Genomic DNA, 18,469 nt, shown 5'->3' on the forward strand with positions numbered 1-18,469 from the left:
AGGTAACAGCACTTTTCTGGCTTGTGCAGGAGCTGTGAGGATAACGACAGTAAGAGATTGCGAGGTGCTCAATGATTACAGTATTAGGAGCCATACGTGTGCACTTGGCAGATAACACGCTATTTATTATTAATTTCAAAGACCTGCTAGCAGGCAATGGCAACACCTAAACAGCCAGGATCTTCTCTGAAGACTTCACAGACTTTTCCCAGGGCTTCTTATCCCATTTCAGATCATTCTGATGATGGAATGTGATTTCCCAAGTTCAGAACTTACAGAATGCGGACACTGAGGGAATTTACACATTTACATTCCTCAAAAGTAAAGCGGTTACAGCTCGCTCACTTTCACATCTACATCAGGAAAATGAACCCCTTTTCCAAAATAGGAGATGCTTTACATTCCCATTACAGTAATCTCCTGAACGGTTCAGAAATCTAGCTGTATTTAAATGTATATTTAAAGGGAAAAGTTTACCCATTTTCCAAGCAGGGCTCTTCTTTCTTCAAATACCTATAAAACATACACATACAAATAAAATTGAATACTTAAAGGGGATTCAGTATATCCTGAGAAAAATACAGTTTGAAAAACAATATATGTAACCTACAAAATATAAACAAAATCACTGAATGGAAGAGTTTGGAAAGGAACCTGTGGAGATCTTTCAGTCCAAACTCCCTGCTAGTGTCAGCTAAAGCAGATTGCTCAGGGCCACATCCAAACGCGTTTTGTGTGTTTTCTTGGATGGACACTCTACAACCTCTGTGACAACTTGTTACAGTGTGGACCACCTTCACAGTAAGAATGGGTTTTTTATGTTGAAATGGAATTTCCTGTAATTCAATTTGTGGCTATTGCCTCTTGTCTTTTCACTGGATGCCACCAAGAAGAGTCTGGCCCTGTCTTCTTTACCCCTTCCCAACAGATATCTGTATACATTGCTAAGGTCCTCCATGAGCTTCTCTTGTCTAGGCTGAACAACCCCAGGTCTCTCAACTCTTCCCTATACATCAAATTATCTGATTCCTTAGTCATTTTTGTGGCCCTACACTGGCTTTGCTCCAGTCCATGTCTGTCTTGTACTGAGGAGCCCAGAAACGGAAACAGCATTCCAGATCTGTCCTCACCAGTGCTGAGTAGAGGAGAAGGATCACCTCCCTTGACCTGCCACCTGTACTCTTCCTAATGTAGCCCAGGATGATGATGGCCACCTTTGTTGGCTCGTGGTCAACCTGGTGTTCACCAGGACTCCCCAGGTCATTCTTTGCCAAGCTGCTTTCCAGTCAGACCATTTCTCCAGCCAGTCAAAGTCCCCGTTAATCACTACAACCTCCTCAGGGAGGTGGTAGAGACCCCACCACTGGAGGTTTTCAAGATACGATTGGTCGGAGTGCTAGATAATCTCATCTAGACTCCATTTCCCATGAAATGTTGGACCAGACAATCTTTTCAGGTGCCTTCCAACCTGGGCTGTGCTATGATTAATGACAGCACAAACATCTGGTCTATCAACTACTCCTCCCAATTCTGTATTGTCTGCAAACTTGCTGAGGGTGCACTCTGCCCCATCGTTCAAGTTGTTAATGAAGATTTTAAATGATCCTGGCCCCAGTGTCAACCTCTGGCGTATTCCACTAGTGACTGGCCTCTAAGTGGACTTTGTGCTGCTGATCACAATCCTTTGAGGCCAGTAAGTCAGTCTGTTTTCAGTCCTCCTCACTCTCCATCCATACTTCATCAGCTTGTCTATGAGGATGTTATGGTAGAGAGTATTGAAAGCCTTACTCAAGTCTGAAAATCAGTTTTCCTGGACCTCTATTCTCTCCAGGACCATATCCCATGTGATTCTTCCACATAGATCCCTGAAGAGGTCAAAGTCTGCTCTCCTAAGTCCAGGGTTGTGATCCTGCTATTTGTCTTGCTCTTTCCTCTTGGTATCCTGAACTCCATCATCTCCTGGTCAGTGCAGCCTCCGTTGCCCCTGACCTTCACATCCCCAACCAGTCCTTCCTTCTTTGTAAGTATGAGGTCCAGCAGAGCATCTTCCCTTGCTGGTTTCTCGGTAGCCTGCGTCAGGAAGTTATTATCAATGTACTCCTGAAACCTCCTGGATTGCATGTGGCCTACTGTGTTGCCCTTCCAGCAGATACCAGGGTGGTTAAAGTTCCCCATGAAGATCAAGGCCTGTGAACATGAAGCTTCTTCCAGTTGTCTGAGGAAAGTCTCGTCTACTTCTTCCTGATCTTCTTCAACTCTACAGGTTGGTTCTTGTGGAAGGTTCCTTTCCCTGAAGAAGACTTCTAAAGTTCAAGGGCTATGTGTGCATGACTGTGAAGGACAGCTCTGCAGACTGGCTGCAATGTGCTGCCTCTCATGTCCACTTCCCTTCTTTGCAGCTACTGCACACATGATGTGCCAACGTAGTGCACTATTTTCTTGGGTATATAGTGATGTGTGGTGTCTCACATGGTTAGGTAAAAGCAGAAACTGGGCTTCTCATCTCTTTATTTTAGAACTTTCAGTTTTCCTGAGTTGGAGATGTTGGGTGCCTGAAAGCTCCTACAATGGATACAACGTGGGTAGCTATCATACAGCCCTGGCAATGGCTTCAAACTCAACGCAGCAAGACCGTTAGGAGTAAGATAGTAACACCTGTCTTTGTTCCCTGGCCACTTTACAGTGACAACTAACAAGAAGGATGATCAGTATGAAAACACAGCAAAGGATTTATGATGTTGACCTTTATCCATAGGGAGCCGGACCTGAAAGCACTAGCACGTGGCTTCCCACTACCACAAAACTGCCTTCTATACTCAGGATTGTGACCTGGGAAGTGAGGAAATCCTGTAGATGATTTTTCCAGAAGACAGATCAAAGAAGAAAAAGCCCAGCTTATAACTGCACATAAAACCAGCTATTAACCACAACTAGGAAAACGTACTTGATCATTATAAACTCCAAACATGTTATTGCTATGACAGCCTGCAAAGAAGGTTCCTGCAGAGAAAGACATTATCAGTGCTGATATCTGGTACAGCAGTTGACAGTGTTAGCTCTGTCTCTCTCAGCAGGAGTGTCTCTTGCAAGGGGTGGAAAATGACATTTCTTTTATTTGTATGTTGACAGTTATTATTTGCTTTATTTGCATGCGGGACACTTGCAAAGTAAAAAAAAAAACCACAGTCCTAACAAGCTGAACTTGGAAAAGGATTTGCTACAAGTGAGTGATGAATAGTCAAAGATCTAAGTTTTGGGTTGGATAATTCAAGTGAAGCAGGGAGCTATTTATATAACTGAAAGCAATGTTAATGGTCTTTGATCAAAGACAGACACATATTTGCTCTCAGCATTCTTGGAGATACATCTGAGCCTACTCTGTTAGAAAGTTCTGCCTACTCCAAGAACTTGGAAGTATTAATTAACAACAGAATGGCCCAAAATTGGTATAATCATGCACTGCCTTAATCAAGCCCATGTTTACTGTCCTCTCCTCCAAGGCCTTGGAGTTATACCTACAGCGTACCTAAGCTTGCTGGCTTTGGACGCAGACTGAGGCCTAGGTTGCTCCTGAGACCTGCCTTCTCACATCCATGTCTTTGGGTGATTTTCAATAAGCTCAAATTCAAGGCTACCTGGCAAAATCCTCCAGCCCTTGGTGCAAATGCCACTGGGGGCTCTTCTACCCCATGACTGAATCACTGCCCAACAGAAGGCAAATCATCTCCCGGCTTCATAGAATCATGGAATGGTTTGGGTGGGAAGGGACCGTTAAAGCTCTGGTCTGTCCCTGATGGTTACCCTGGCTTTAAAACAGTCATGACTGCCCATGTCCCATTAGTAACACCCTGGACAGTCTCTTCTGTTCTAACAGCTGATGTAAAGGCAGAAAACCACAGATGGAGGCAGCAGGACTCCTGATGTACAGTAGGTAGGAGAGAGTTGGGTCCTGTCAACAATGCAGACAAGTGTACTCTTGAGCATGTTTGAAAATCCAGGGAAATCTACAGGAGCTATGAATGGACTACCCCCAGGGTTGCCCAAAATTAGGCAGGTGGCAAATTTATGCTACCAACTGTATTTGGGTCTGCTCCTAACTAAGGTTTAGGTGGAGCTTAACCGCTTCTGCCTTGGATTGGCTCTGAATTCCCATCACTGCTGCCCCTCATTGCCTATTCTACTAACAAGTACCCCTCTTAGGCATCTCTCCTCTCTATGCTTTCATCTTCTCACTGTTTCTCACACACCTTCTATCTATAAACCCTTTTCTTTCTTCATGCTTTCTCTTAACTCAAGAGTGCAGAAATGAACAGACATATGATTGTGTGATATATATAGGTTGCTCCCTATATACATCAATTGGATTATCTCCTGATTTCAGCTGTCAACAATATTTTTGTTGCAACTTTTTCTTTTTCCTCCTAAGTCTGCAGAGCCAGCATTGAAAGCAGTGGAGTGATATAGGAAAAGGAGTTTCAAGTAGGTCAATGCTTTAAAACCTGGATCAGAAACAAGAAAACACTTTTAATCATTAGTTTCATCACTGAGCGCAGGTCTGGGAGATTATAGTAGGTTATATCTTCCCTGGAACATCACTAAGTGTTGGAGTATACAAGAATCTAATATGAGCTCCTGAAAGTTTTGCTGCAGCCCAATGCAACATCAGACTGCCGAAGGAGCAGAGGAGTAAGAAGGCAGGAAAGGGTGGTTTTACCCACAGACTTACGGCTAGTCAGATCACACTTTATTGCACAGTGATGTGCATCTGTAAAAATATGTTTTAAAGAGTGTAAGAAACAGACATTAAAATGATTCAAAGGCTGGAGGATATGCCAGATTGAAAGGACTTCAAAGAGCTCAAATCTGTTTAGTTTATCAAAAAAAGTTCAAGTGTTGGCTTGAAGCAGAGTAAAAGTCCTTCCACAAGGAAAAAATACTGATTACAGAAGAGTTTAATAAGCTAGCAGAGGAAGATTTAAATGATGGAAGCTAATGCTAGAAGTATTCCAACAGGAGACAAGGTTTCGTCTTTTCATGGTATAGGGGATTAATCATCAGAAAAATATTAGGGAAGTGATGAAATTTTCATTTCTTGATAAGCCTAAAGGAAGTCTGGGTACCTTCGTGGAAGATAGATTTTAGCCAAATTCTAGTTACTGAGATCAAGACCAGGAGAACTGTGTGAAACAAAATGGCCCAAGAAATCCAGGAAGCCAGACTACATGATGTAATGGCCCACTCTGGATTAAACTCCATGAATCATCAACAGAAATTTAAACTGAATTCTGAGAGAGGAATATGCTCCTGGTGACAGATGAGCCAAAACCCCCTCAGTTATGTTAGCAGATCCCAGATATAGTATACAGAGTGGGAGGTTAGGAAATGCATCTCGTTATTTATAAATTGAGTGCATCACTTCAGTTTCCAAAATATCAAGGTAGTCTCATCACTGCCAGGCTTAGCAGAGAAGCCAGAGCGTGGGTATTAAGGTCTCTCCTACGAGCTGAGATGGAGCACAGCAGCCACTTGGAAACTTACACTGACACTCGGTTTGCTCTGGGGTTAACTTGAAGTCTGGTGCAGAAAAAGAATGATTTGGCAACTTTCACGAAGAAAATAATACACATTTTTTGTTTAAAGACAACTGATTTGGCAAAATAACAATACTTGAACTAAATACTTGTATGTTTTAAACAATTTGCTTTAGAACTTTCAGTTTTTACATAACATATTAGGTTTTATTTATATGTATACATAATAAAAGACTGTATGCGTGTTTAACATATACACAGCTCTCATAGTAAACAAAATATTTATGCTGTTATTCCATTATTCATGATCTACAAAGGCAAAAACATATTCCTCGTGGGGGACTTCAACCACCCCGATATCTGCTGGAGGGACAACACAGCAAAGGATAAGCAATCCAGGAGGTTTCTGGAATGCATTGATGATAACTTCCTTCTCCACATGACAGAGGAGCCAACAAGGAGAGGTGCCATCGTGGACCTTCTTCTCACCAACAAGGAGGGGCTGGTGGGGAACTAAACTTTAAACTAAAAGAGGGTAGATTCAGATTAGATATTGGGAAGAAATTCTTCCCTGTGAGGGTGCTGAGGCCCTGGCCCAGGGTGCCCAGAGAAGCTGTGGCTGCCCCTGGCTCCCTGGCAGTGGTCAAGGCCAGGTTGGATGGGGCTTTGGGCAACCTGGGCTAGTGGAGGGTGTCCCTGCCCATGGCAGGGGGGTGGAACTAGACAGGCTTTGAGGTCCCTTCCCACCAAACCAGTCTGTGATTCTATGATAAGTTAATTTTTTCTGCGACTTAGGAATTTGTGAAGTGAACCTGAGAATTTGCCTTAAGATTTGAGAATATTCAAAATCTGACCAGACAACATCCTGAGCAGATGATCTAGCTGACGCTGCCTTGAGGGGTCAGACTAGATTTTCTCCAGAAGTCCCTTCCATCCTCAACAATTCCGTGATTCTACGAATTTGACCATGTGCACGGAACTTACCTTGTCATTCATGAGTTGATGGTTCAGTGGAGTCCATGTGCTCATCTTGGTTTGTAGCTTGGGGCCATCCATGTTTCTAGGAGGTGCAAATGCCATAGATATGGGAGATGGTGGGTCCTCTGATGTCTTGTCAGCACCAATGGCTATAACAACTGAACAGTACAAAGACCAACATTATTTCTGTGCTACTCCATTACAGTATGTTAGTGAAAAGCAAATAATTTTAAGAAGGAAGCCAGTGATTTAATAGAATAGCAATGATACAAGTAAAATTATTTGAAAGTCAGTTAGGGTAAGGCCTTTTATTTGATGTACTCACAGTAACCATGACAGTAAAGACCAGATTTCCTGATGGAACCTCAGTGCACTAATGTAATATAAATACTTAATAATTAAGCAGCTCTTCCCAAACACAATTATTATTGAATATGCCTTTGATTTTTGCTGCATGAGTGATCACAACAGGGTATATACAGCGAGCTAGAAAGTACACTAAATTTCTCTTTCCAGCTGTTGGCACTGAAAATTGCAGATAACTTGTGCATCTACTTCGGTGACACTAGCTAGGTTTTTACTGATTTTGATGGGCATATAATGACAAGCCTCAAAGGATCAATTTTTTTCTTTAACACTTAACTGAAAGAATGAAATCCAGAATGGTTCAGAATTGACTGAAACCTCTCAGAGTCCTGTGTTCAGGCAGATTGGTTTTGACAGTTTAGACTGACTGTGCTGCTCTTTTAAACAAAAATTCCTGTGTGAAGTAAATAGGAAATTTCACAAAATATTCCTTTCCATTTTGTGACACTGAATAACTGGACCATGTTCAGACAAAGCCATTTCTTTATATATTTTTGCCCAAACATAGGAAAAGCTTTTTTTCCCCTTCGTCTTCTATCCTGCAGCTGGATTCAGCAAGAGAATGTTATTGCTCACCCTAGGCATCCAATTTCCAGACTACAGGCGTAAGCTGCAGCGTCCTGAAAACCAAGTCACTTCTTTACCACATTAAAAAATATCTCAGTTCCTTGTGTATAGTTTTTAGGGAATTTTTCTGTAAATACTTCAGATTCTTTTAAAGCTTCATGGTGGCAAAGTGAATAATAGCACTTTTGGAATAAAAGGGAAGGCAACTCCACTAAGTAACTCCAATATTGTGTTGCTAGCCTACCCTGAACCCAAGCACCTCAAATCCACCCAGCAAACAGACCTTTCTAGCTAATACAGCTCTGAGGTTCACAAGACACATCTTCATGAAAGCCCAGTCCCCCGTTCCTTACCCAGACAAAATTCCATATCAATGGAAGATTAATCTTCAAAACCCCCGCAGGATCTGTCTGGGCACATCACCTTTTTGATTAGTGTTTCCTCCCTTTCTCTCCTAAGCTACTACGGAATCAAAGAAGTATAAGAAAGAGAAAAAATGAAAAATCTCTTACATCTTTCTCTCTGCATCTAGTAATGTTATATGGTCCGTAGTTAGGAAATAAGTTCATTACAAGAGTCTCAGTTCTTATATTTTACTTTTTTTTTTTTTGCTAGAGATCCTTAAATAACATTGTCTGCACACTGCAATTTTAATTTCCCACAGAGAGGCCACTGAAAGCTAAAAGACTTAATAAGGTTTCGAAGTCTCCCATTCTGTAGTTGGCCAATGTTAGAGGCTTCTTGTGCAATAGGTACATTTGGTATACGCATTAATGATGGGATCACTTACTGGGTTGTTTTTGTTTTGTTTTGTTTTTCTGCAAGGTCCTTGCCCTTTTCAATGCACAGAAACACAACATTACAAGCTAGAGAAACAGCTCCACTGCCAAAAAAACAGGTTCGGGCAACCATGTCCTGTTTTTCAGGGACAACCTTCCACATTAGTCACAAAAACATCAGTTGTCACTGCAGCACACTCCCAACCCTGGATTCATGTTCCAGTTTCCCTACACAGACGCTGCTTTCTCGGTGCTGGAGCAGCTGCGTTCACAAAACACCTCCGTGAGCTGGCGCATTAACAACTCGTAACCCAGAGACAGTCGTGCCTCCGGACCCTCTTGTGCTCCTTCTGTGCCAAAAATGTGGCTCACGGCACACCTGGCAGAAGTCATATTCCCAGCTTCACATGCCATAAAACTGCCTGAATTGCACTTGATGTTTGAGCACGATGTGGAAACAGGGCTGCAAAGGCAGGTACCATCAGGCAAAAAGGGGAGCGTAGCCAAACATTTTAACTTTGTTCACGATGTGCTATCCCGCCATCCCGCCATCCCACCCTCACTACCCCATTGCTAGCACAGTCACAGAACCACCACCTGCTCTGCTCCTCTCCCCAGCTACGCTCAAAATCACGATGAGGGGAAGGAGGTAACTCCAAGTCCAACCTCAGCGTGTGTTTATCATCAGTGTGTGTTTACAGGATGAATTCTTTGGTGAAGTCAGGACTGTGCAGTGTCACTTTAGAGCACGTGTTTTCCCTGGGTTCCTCAAAGGCACGCTGTACGTGCTGGGACTCACAGAATCCCAGACTGGTAAGGGTTGGAAGGGACCTCTGGAGATCATCTAGTCCAACCCCCTGCTAGAGCAGGATCACCCAGAGCAGGTCGCACAGGATCGTGTCCAAGTGGGTTTGGAATCTCTCCGGAGAAGGAGACTCCACAACCTCTCTGGGCAGCCTGTCCCAGGGCTCGGTCACCCTCACAGGGAAGAAGTTTTTCCTCACGTTCAGATGGAACTTCCCGTGTTCCAGTTTGTGCCCGTTGCCCCTTGTCCTGTCACTGGGCACCACTGAGCAGAGTCTGGCCCCGTCCTCTTGACCCCCACCCTTTAGATATTGGTAAGTGTGGATCAGATCCCCTCTCAGCCTTCTCTTCTCCAGGCTAACGAGCCCCAGCTCTCTCAGCCTTTCCTCATACCAGAGATGCTCCAGGCCCCTCCTCATCCTCGCAGCCCTCCGCTGGACTCTCCCCAGTAGTTCCCAGTCTGTCTGGAACTGGGGAGCCCAGAGCTGGACACACAACTCCAGATGTGGCCTCACCAGGGCAGAGCAGAGGGGGAGGAGAACCTCCCTCCACCTGCTGGCCACGCTCTTCTCCGTGCACCCCAGGACACCGTTGGCCGCCTTGGCCACGAGGGCACATTGCTGGCTCATGCACTTACTTATTGGGCAGCCTTGAACTTCATGGGATGCATCAGAGGAACCATCAGCATTTAAAAATCTAGAAGCATCTTATCCGTAACATGCAGCTAGCCTAAAATTTGATTGCAAGCTCTTTATAGGCTGTCTAAGAAAAGACTTGATCTACCAACACAGTTTAGCTGTCTGTTCCCCAAAGGAAAACCTGCGCTTCTTGTCTTCACTCTGAATTCACTACCCCTGGCAGGATTAACAGCTAATCCGGCTTCTTCAAGAGTCTAGAGTAACTCTGATCAGAGTTAATCTATGACACGATACCGAGTTGGCTGCAGCAGCTTGCTCAGTATGCTTTAAAAGGCAGCTGGTGTGCCGTGCAGACCAGCGATTGTCAAGCTGTTTAGCCAGGGCCCCACTCTTCTTCTCAACAGTCGTTATCTTTGGACTGGTTGCCTGAAATAACATTCCAGAGATTGCTCCAGCTTGTTCTTTGCATATTCTGGGATGAAATTCATCAAGCTCAGCTGATCTGAAAACATTCAACCAGCAAGAGATGTGCGATGAGGTTAACAAGAAATCAAGCTTTAAATATATATAAGGACAATGCTGGTTCACTACGAGAGAGGAAAAGTTATTGACACATGATACTTAAAAAAGAAAATCTAATATCCTTCTCCAAGGAACAGTAAAAAGGCAATATAGGAACAGGCAGCAGGCATAATACATATCAGTGCAAAAGAGATTTGGGGGAAAGATTTGGGAAAGACTAGGTTTATGAGTCTATACAGTGTTTTCAAGCTGGTTGTGTTTGATTAACTTCACATCACGTTGGTCAGAGATCTCCAGCTGTTTCAAAGCAGTTATCCTACAGAGTTTGCAGAGAGCAGGTGAGTCTGGCAGAACGCAAATGTTAAAAAAGAGCAAAACTGCCTGGGTTACTAGATTGAGAGAGTACCTAGGAATGGCTCACAGTTCAACTGAAAGGATATACTGAGTGAGGACCCAAGAGATTTGTGGTTTTTGAGATGTTTGAAGAAGGCATACGTTGATTTTACAGGGCAGGAGACGCAAATGGCGGTGCCTAACAGCAAGACAATTTCAAGACTGATCAAAATCCTACTGAAGCCAATGGAAATAGTTTCACTGATTTCAGTACAAGTTGGGTCAAGCCCTTGGTTTAAAAAAATGTGATTGCATTTAAGAAATATTAACAATACATAATGATCATATCATATTAACTAAGGGCATTGGAATCATTTCCTTTAGCTGGGTTAATCTCTGCTTAACCTGGAATGGCATTCCATAGGTTTGTAGAACAAGTCCTTAAGAAGCAGACCCGCTTTATTAATGGTTTTGACCACATCTCTATAGCAGTAAGCCTTTGTGGTTCAACAGAGCCTGGTGCACTCAGAGGCTTAAGGATGTATTTTGCAGAGAAAGAGCCTAATCACATTAATCCATGTGACGACAATGGCACAGTCAAGGAGTTCAGTTGCGAATAAACAGAATTTAACTGAATCAATCCCAAGCTCAGACAGGAAAGTAATTTTTATTGTATATAAGTTATTGTATAGACAATAAACAGCACGATGATTGATGCTATGGAAGAAATGCTTTAAACAGTAGGAACAGAAAAACAATCTAGAATGTAGGCCGAACTATGGGGCACTCAAAATGGGAAAAATTCAAGAAAGTAGCCTGAGGTGGAAAAGATAATGTGAAACAGATCCTCAGATGTAGGGGTACACCTGGAAAGACGACAGGAGGAGAAGGGCAAGAGACAAAGTGCACATTCGCAATGATTTACAACAAGGAGGCCAATACTGCCCTCCTCCTTTCCCTCCTGCTGGCCCTTCACCCACAAGCTGCAAAGCACCGATATCATCTGGCCTTCCACATTTGTCACCTGCACTTCGCATAGTGACGCCCTGTCCTCAGCGAACATGTCCACTCTGCATGATATTGCCAGTGTTCCCCACTGCCGCACTGGTCTTCTCACGGTTGTCCCCAGTCCCGTGGAAGGCTCTGTGACCCTGACACAGGCGTCTGCCCAGCTGGCTTCGAGGATCTCTGTAGTACCAATGCAACAGCATCAGTAAAGCCCAGAGCATGGCATCGCCACGGTACTGATAAACCCAAACACCTGCAGCACCTTGTGCCACTGATACTTCTGCCTCCCCCCCAGCACCATCGCTTCTGTGCACCTTGCACTGCACGGGACCAACACCCTTACCCCTGCCAGGGTGTGCAAGAAATACCCCTGTGCGCAAGAACCCAAGGTTTGAGTACCCCTGCAATCCCCCTTACTCCGGGCAGTGAATAACTCTGTGTTCCTCCCTGGTCCATGAAGTCCACCGAGGCACCATACCATCCCAGAGGAGATACCCTCCACTGATCCACAGACCCCCAAACCCTTACGCTCCTTCATACCATTGCCCTCTATACCAATGCCCCTGCTGTGTTGCTTTAGCTTCCATACCCATTCTCCTCATAACCACGGCTCAAAGCTGCATCAGAGGAGGTTCACACCAGATATTAGGAAGCATTTCTTTACTGAGAGGGTGGTCAAACATTGAAACAGGCTTCCTAGAGAGGTGGTCGATGCCCCAAGTCTCTCACTGTTATTTGGACAATGCCTCTTAATAATACGCTTTAACTTTTGGTGAGCCCTGAAGCAGTCAGGCAGTTGGACTAGATGATCGTTGTAGGTCCCTTCCGAATGAAATATCCTGCTCTGCCCTGCCATGCCCTATCGCATCCCATCCCATCCCATGCTATTCCCTTTACCCCACAGCATCACTCAGCTCCAAAGGACCGGTACCCTCTTTGGTCTCCAATAAACCCAGCAATCTCCCCTCTCTGGTGGTGTCAATACCTGACTGCTCTCCTCTGTGTCCACATTACAGATGTTCTCCAGGATCTGCTCTCAGCCCAGAAGCACTGACTCCAACTCCTGCTCCACTTCAGTCTCCTTGTGTCCTGCAGGGCCAACATCCTCCCAGGAGCTGTCACAGCACTGCATAGTCCCAATGACATTATACCCAGGGGAACTGATCAGCGTTGATCCCTAACACCTTTCTTCCCTCATACATAAGACAAGAGCAAGGTCCCTTTTATCCCTAGAGAATAAAGCATTTCCCTTTCTACCCCAAATCTTGCTGGATTTATAGTCATAGAATCACAGAATCCCAGACTGGCTTGTGTTGGAAGGGACCTCAGAGTGCATCTAGTTTCATCCCCCTGCCATGGGCAGGGACACCCTCCATCCCTTCCAGGGATGGGGCAGCCACAGCTTCTCTGGGCACCCTGGGCCAGGGCCTCAGCACCCTCCCAGGGAAGGATTGCTGCCTCCCATCCCATCTCCATCTCCCCTCCTGCAGCTTCAGGCCATTCCCCTTGGCCTGTCCCTCCCTGCCCTTGGCACCAGCCCCTCTCCAGCTTTCCTGGAGCCCCTGCAGGGACTGGAAGGGGCTCCAAGGTCTCCCCGCAGCCTTCTCTTCTCCAGGCTGAACCAGCCCAACTCTCTCAGCCTGAGGTCTCCAGAGCAGAGGTGCTCCAGCCCTCGCAGCATCTCCGTGGCCTCCTCTGGCCTGGCTCCAACAGCTCCATGTCCTCCTTGTCCTGGGGACCCCCGAGCTGGATCCCAAGTATTCCGTTATGCAGTTGGATGATCCATGATGCTCTTATCTCACGGTCCGTCAGAACTTCCCTAGTCCTGCAGCACATACAGTTGCGCTGCCCACTGTCCCCATGTCCTGTAGTGCCCCGACAGCTTTCCTCACCCCTCGTTAAAAGGCAGTAGCAGACCCCAGCTGCTCAGTACTTGTGTCTGTAGATACTAGTGCTTTTCCCACCCATTTACTGAGTTTATGCTCTTTGCATGACTTCTTTATGCCCTGTCCCTTTGAGCACTAATATTTCTAAGCATTCCTTTCACTCAGACACTAAAATCTCTTCTGGGACCAAAAGGCAACAAAAATCCCCTCTGGCCCCAGGCCTGACAGTGCTGGCAGACCCCAGGCCCTTTGTACCTCAGTGTCCCCCACCGTAGCATTATACTTTCTCTACCGGGTACCTCAGAGCCCCCCTTCCGCACAGCATGGGCTATGCCTGGAGCACGCTAGGGTCTTCCATCTTTCCATCAGACTTCCTGCATCCTATCAAATCTGTTATCCCCTCTCCATATCCAATAGCGTTTGTACTCCCCTCTCTTTCCACTGTCCCACCGTGTCCCACTGCATTTGTATCCCCCTCCCCACTCCACACCACTTTCATCCCCCCAATGTCCCACAGCAACGTCCCCTCGTGCCCGACTGGAGTTTTACCCCTTCCCCATGCCCCCCCGCCCACCCCCCGTGTGCCCCACGCTCTCCCAGGGGATTCGTCCATCCCTTTGTCCCCTCACACCTCAGTCACCCCCGAGTTCGGGGTCCCCGCGGCCCCCAGCGCCGGGCCGGGCCGCCCCTCACCTTCCTCCTCCCCGCCCGCGGGCGGTGCGGCCTACTCCTCCCGCAAGGCCGCTTCCCGTCGCTATGGCAACCGCTTCCCGCACCCCCCCCGGGAAGGCGCCAGCCAATCAGATCTTACCAGTGGGGGGCGGGAAGACAGAACGGCCGGAGGTTCCGATCTACCTAGCAACCTGCTCGTCCCGTTCTGATTGGTTCGTTCGCTTCGGCAGGGAGAGGGGCGGGGCGGCGGCAGGGCGTGACGGCACGAGAGGGCGGGGCGGAGGCGCGGGGCGGGGCGGGTGCTGCGGCGGGGTCGGGCGCGAGGAGGCGCGGCCGTTGCCTCCGCCGCCGCCGCCGCCACCTGAGGGAAGAAGCGGGGCTGCAGCGGCGGGACCCCGCGCTGAGGTAACGGCGGGGACCTGGGCCCCGAGCGGCGCGGAGGGGGGCGCGATGTGCAGATGGGCAGGGGGTTTCCCTCAGGGATGTCGTATTTTCACCCTCACAGCGACCGCCTCTCTCGCCAAGGGCAGAGACACCCGCTCCCGGAGACGGCGCTGTGGGGGGCGGCCATGAAGCGTCCTTTGGGCGGGGAAGTGAGCGGAGCGGAGGGTTAAGTTCCCCTCACTCCGATGCGGCGGGCGACCGAAGGACAGGGGATGCTAGTTCTGTCCTCCGCTGAACGACACGGAGGTGCAGGATCCACCCCCTCTCCCGCAGCAGCGCCCCGGGGCCGGGGGATGCTGGTCCCGGCTCCCTCACCAGTGCGCTGGGGAGCCGGCAGAAGGGGATGAGGCTCTTTCCCCCAGCAGTGCACTGGGGACCCGAGGAGGAGGGGATGCCGTTCCCCCCTCCGCATACAAACACCTTTTCTGCGGTGCGCTGGGGACCCAGGAGGTTGCTAGCCCCATGCTTCCCTCCTTTCTCTTTGCAGTGACCCAGGAGGAAAGGGATGCTAGTCCCACGCACGCCTCCCTCGCCCTTTTCCTTTTGCAGTGCAGCAGAGACCCAAGGGGATGCTAGCTCTGTCCATGCACACTCTTTTTCCTTTTGCAATGAATTCAGTGAAGACCCAGGGCGGCAGGGGTGTTAGTCTTACCTACTTATATTCATCCTTTCCCTTTGCGATGCAGCAGGAATCCAAGAGGACGCTAGTCCCATGTATGCACTTGTTCCTTTTGCCTTTGAAACAGAGCGAGGATTCAAGGGGAAAGGGGATGCTAGTTCAGTCTGCACCCTACCTCCTCTTCCAGTCTAAGGGATGATAGCTAGCTTCCTCTCCAGTTCCTTTAGCTTGCCATGCAGTATGGACTCAAATGGAGAGAGGTGGAGACCTGTCCCTCCATACACATGGAGAATCTAACCAGAAAGGGTTTCTGTCTTTCCATCGTCCCTGCGGGGAGTGGAGCAGGGACTGTTGTGGTGTCACTGTGCGGAGGGAGAGGGGAAGAGGAGGTACTCTGCGTCTTTCTTCATTCTGCCCTCTAGTACAGTGAGGAGGAGCATGGAAGAGTGAGAGAGTGTAGTATGTGCCCTCCTTCCTCCATGGACTCCAAATTGAAATAGAGGATGTTGGGGATTATAGTGTGGTTCTCCCTTAATACGTAATACAAGTGGAACAGGGGAGTACAGCACTGGAGTTTCTTTCCCACTGACTAATTAAAATGGAGTTGGGAGAATAATGTATTCTCCTTTTGTGCCTTCATGTGGGTGGGAATGGGTTGGGGAAACGCTGCCAGTGCTTGTATGCAATGAATGAGTTCCTTTCCTTTCACCGTGATCAGAACTGGGTGGGGAATGACTAAGGTGACATTCTCCTCTTGTCTTCTCACTTGTACAGGAGTCATCAAGTTTGTTGTTTTATCACTTAATTTCTCTGGGACAGATAACTGTGAATTAATCCACCTACATACTTTCTTTCTAAAGTCTGATGACTTTTTTTCTTGTTTGCGCCCTCTTATTGCCCCCTTAGTAACTTTGAAATGTATTTGATTTGAAAAAAAACCAACAAAAAGCCTTGTGGGATTCAACCCTCTCATTTCATGATTTTCATTCTTTATAATAGTCTTCTATGCAAGTCTTAATTTATGCTTTACAGCAGGAATTGGATGGGCTTCTAATGATTATAAATAATGTATAAATCCATAACCACACTAACAAACTAGCTGTTTCCTACTCCTTTTGCCCACAGGTTTTTTTGCAGTGCCTTGGGGTAGATGGGTAGGCATCCCCTCCTCCTCTTTTATTCCCAGTGTCATCGAAAGTGTTTTGTTTTGTTTTTATATACATATCAAAATAACCACAAAATTTCATATGTAGAGGCTTAAGTTCTGTATACAGAACTGGATTTGTGGTAAGAAACTATCTTGACACTAAAGATTGCTTATTACAGCATTTATCTGTCTACACCAGTTAATAGGTCATCTATATACTTGTTCGCAAAACTTTCGTCTCCTTTTGCAATGATATGGTTATCTTTTTTTCTTAATTTCACCTAGATTATTTTTTTTTCCGTGAAAGGGCACTGCATGACAAGGCTATATAGTTTGATGTTCCTTTTTGGCTCTAGAAAATACATTCTTCATTTCCTTTATGACACTGTGTAGTAATAAGATCTCAAGCATAAAATGGAAAAAAGGTGAAAGAAAATGATGATTTTTTTTCAGCTTTCTGCACAGTTATAACTCTTCATGGCTTACTGTGTCTGGGTTTTTGCATGTTTTTTTCAGTTTGAGGTTGTGAGGAAGTCAGAGGATGGGTGGATTTGTTTGGAGTCTCTATTTTGAATGTCATTAATATGATGATTTATGTGAAGTGTTCTTGGAGTTTTTCCCAAGACTTTAGATCCTGACATGGATTTGCCCAATGTTTGTGCTTCCAACTTTAACATAATACCTGGTATGAGTACAGTTCATATTATGTTGCTTTTGAAAGCACTTATGAAGCATTATCTACTGATCACTGCTGGAATGGCATCTGGATTACAGGGAGCACACTAAAAAGTCCGTTGCTAATCCACGCTACAAGTTGACTTTGCTGAAGTTGTTGGATAAAGTCTTTTGGAGTTGGTGGCCAAAGTGTTTGGGGAAAAAGAAAAGAATTGCTTGAAGCCAGTGTTTTGGAGATGACAATGAGATGAAAAGGCTTCTTTTCCTGAGTTTGGGAAACTATTAGTAAAATGTCAAAATCAAAAGGCTAGATTCAAAGGGGGTTAGGCACCTTGTACAAAACTAAGTAGGAGTTGATTTTGTCTGTAACTTGTAATCTTCCGGTCAGGATGTGAGAATATGGAGAAACCTTTAGGGTTAAGTAATGCTAGTCTGCTCTTTGGTTTTTGATTTTTTTTTTTTAAAGAGGCACCAAATTCTTGAAAAATAAATCTTCCTCTGACTTATGAGAAATGGCTTCCTCTGATTGGAAGGACATAGCTTTTCAAGGCAATATGAACTTGAAATTGGAGTAAAATCAGTATGTCATATATATACAGTGGCTAATTTTGATCTTTCAAATTCAATGTCTTGACTGCTCTTCACAGCAACACTTGCTTGCTTCAATATATAAGCAAGACACTGTGATATGGGCTGTGTTGGTTGGTTCTACCACCTAACTTAAGGTGTAGGTAGTTCTCTTTTCTGCTTTTTTTGGTCAAGTTTGATTTTTCCTAGGTTTGGAACAGTTTTACTGATTGTATTCTTTTCTTTATGTACTTCAGTGCTGCTTCAAACATAGATTCCCCGTCAATAGCTGTGAGAGAGGAAGCAGCCTGTGAAAGCAAGTTGTCAATGAACTTAAATTAACATGGTTATGTTTAGCATCTTGGTCTTTTTCCTATTTGCATGTTTGTTTTTACCAGCCTGTCTTGAACAGCTACAGCCAAAAACATTGCCGCACGTGATCTAAAGAGGAGCACAGAATTGTTTAGGTTGGAAGGAACTTCTCAAGATTATCTAGTCTAACCCGCAAAGTATATGAGGGTTTAAAGAGGTATATGGTGTTTAATTTTTCTGACCATAAGATGGGCTTATGTAAACAAAAGTGTGCATGCATAACTTTTTTGATCTGCTGATACCAGCCAAAGTCTGGTAATTTAACTCTTTCGTATCTCTCACTAAGTTTGTATTAGGGAGAAAGGAAAGATTTTTTCCATCTCTGAGGTATAGAATTTCTTTCCCTTCCTGAATATCTAAGGAAAAAGATTGTTTTCTCAAGATTGGAGCTCTGCTCAGATTGGCCTACTCTTGGGAATATTGAAGCAGTATTTGGGTTTTTCTAGTTCAAACAGATTTCTAAATTCTTGTTACCTTTAAGTGCAAACCATAATTTTTTTTCAATGCAGTTGGTTAAAGACTGAATTTTGCAAATTTCATTGCCGTAAGACAAAATTGTTA

General features: G+C 45.6%; 2 protein-coding genes across 6 annotated transcripts in view; one reads left to right on the forward strand and one right to left on the reverse strand.

The window, feature by feature from the left end:
• FBXO16 (F-box protein 16) overlaps nucleotides 1–14,214 on the reverse strand; it is a 45,403-nt gene extending 31,189 nt beyond the window's left edge. The window contains exons 1-3 of one of the 3 annotated variants that reach the window (XM_075750329.1): nucleotides 14,106–14,214; nucleotides 6,516–6,667; nucleotides 478–513 (exon numbers count right to left, since the gene is read on the reverse strand). In XM_075750329.1, the coding sequence (XP_075606444.1) occupies nucleotides 478–513; nucleotides 6,516–6,611 (132 nt within the window). In that variant the 5' untranslated portion in view covers nucleotides 6,612–6,667; nucleotides 14,106–14,214. Of the gene's footprint in view, nucleotides 1–477; nucleotides 514–6,515; nucleotides 6,668–7,795; nucleotides 7,889–14,105 lie in introns of those variants that run through there. The other 2 variants (XM_075750330.1, XM_075750328.1) reach the window with 2 other exon arrangements.
• Nucleotides 14,215–14,381: 167 nt separating this feature from the next.
• The window catches only part of FZD3 (frizzled class receptor 3), a 61,922-nt gene continuing 57,834 nt past the window's right edge, over nucleotides 14,382–18,469 (forward strand). For 2 of the 3 annotated variants that reach the window (XR_012834973.1, XM_075750345.1), the window contains exon 1: nucleotides 14,383–14,489. The gene's annotated coding sequence lies outside the window, so the exon portion shown is untranslated. Of the gene's footprint in view, nucleotides 14,490–18,469 lie in introns of all 3 variants that reach the window. The other variant, XM_075750344.1, reaches the window with a different exon arrangement.

The sequence above is a fragment of the Balearica regulorum genome, chromosome 3 (assembly GCF_011004875.1).
Source record: "Balearica regulorum gibbericeps isolate bBalReg1 chromosome 3, bBalReg1.pri, whole genome shotgun sequence".
In the NCBI taxonomy this organism is placed as follows: Eukaryota; Metazoa; Chordata; class Aves; order Gruiformes; family Gruidae; genus Balearica; species Balearica regulorum.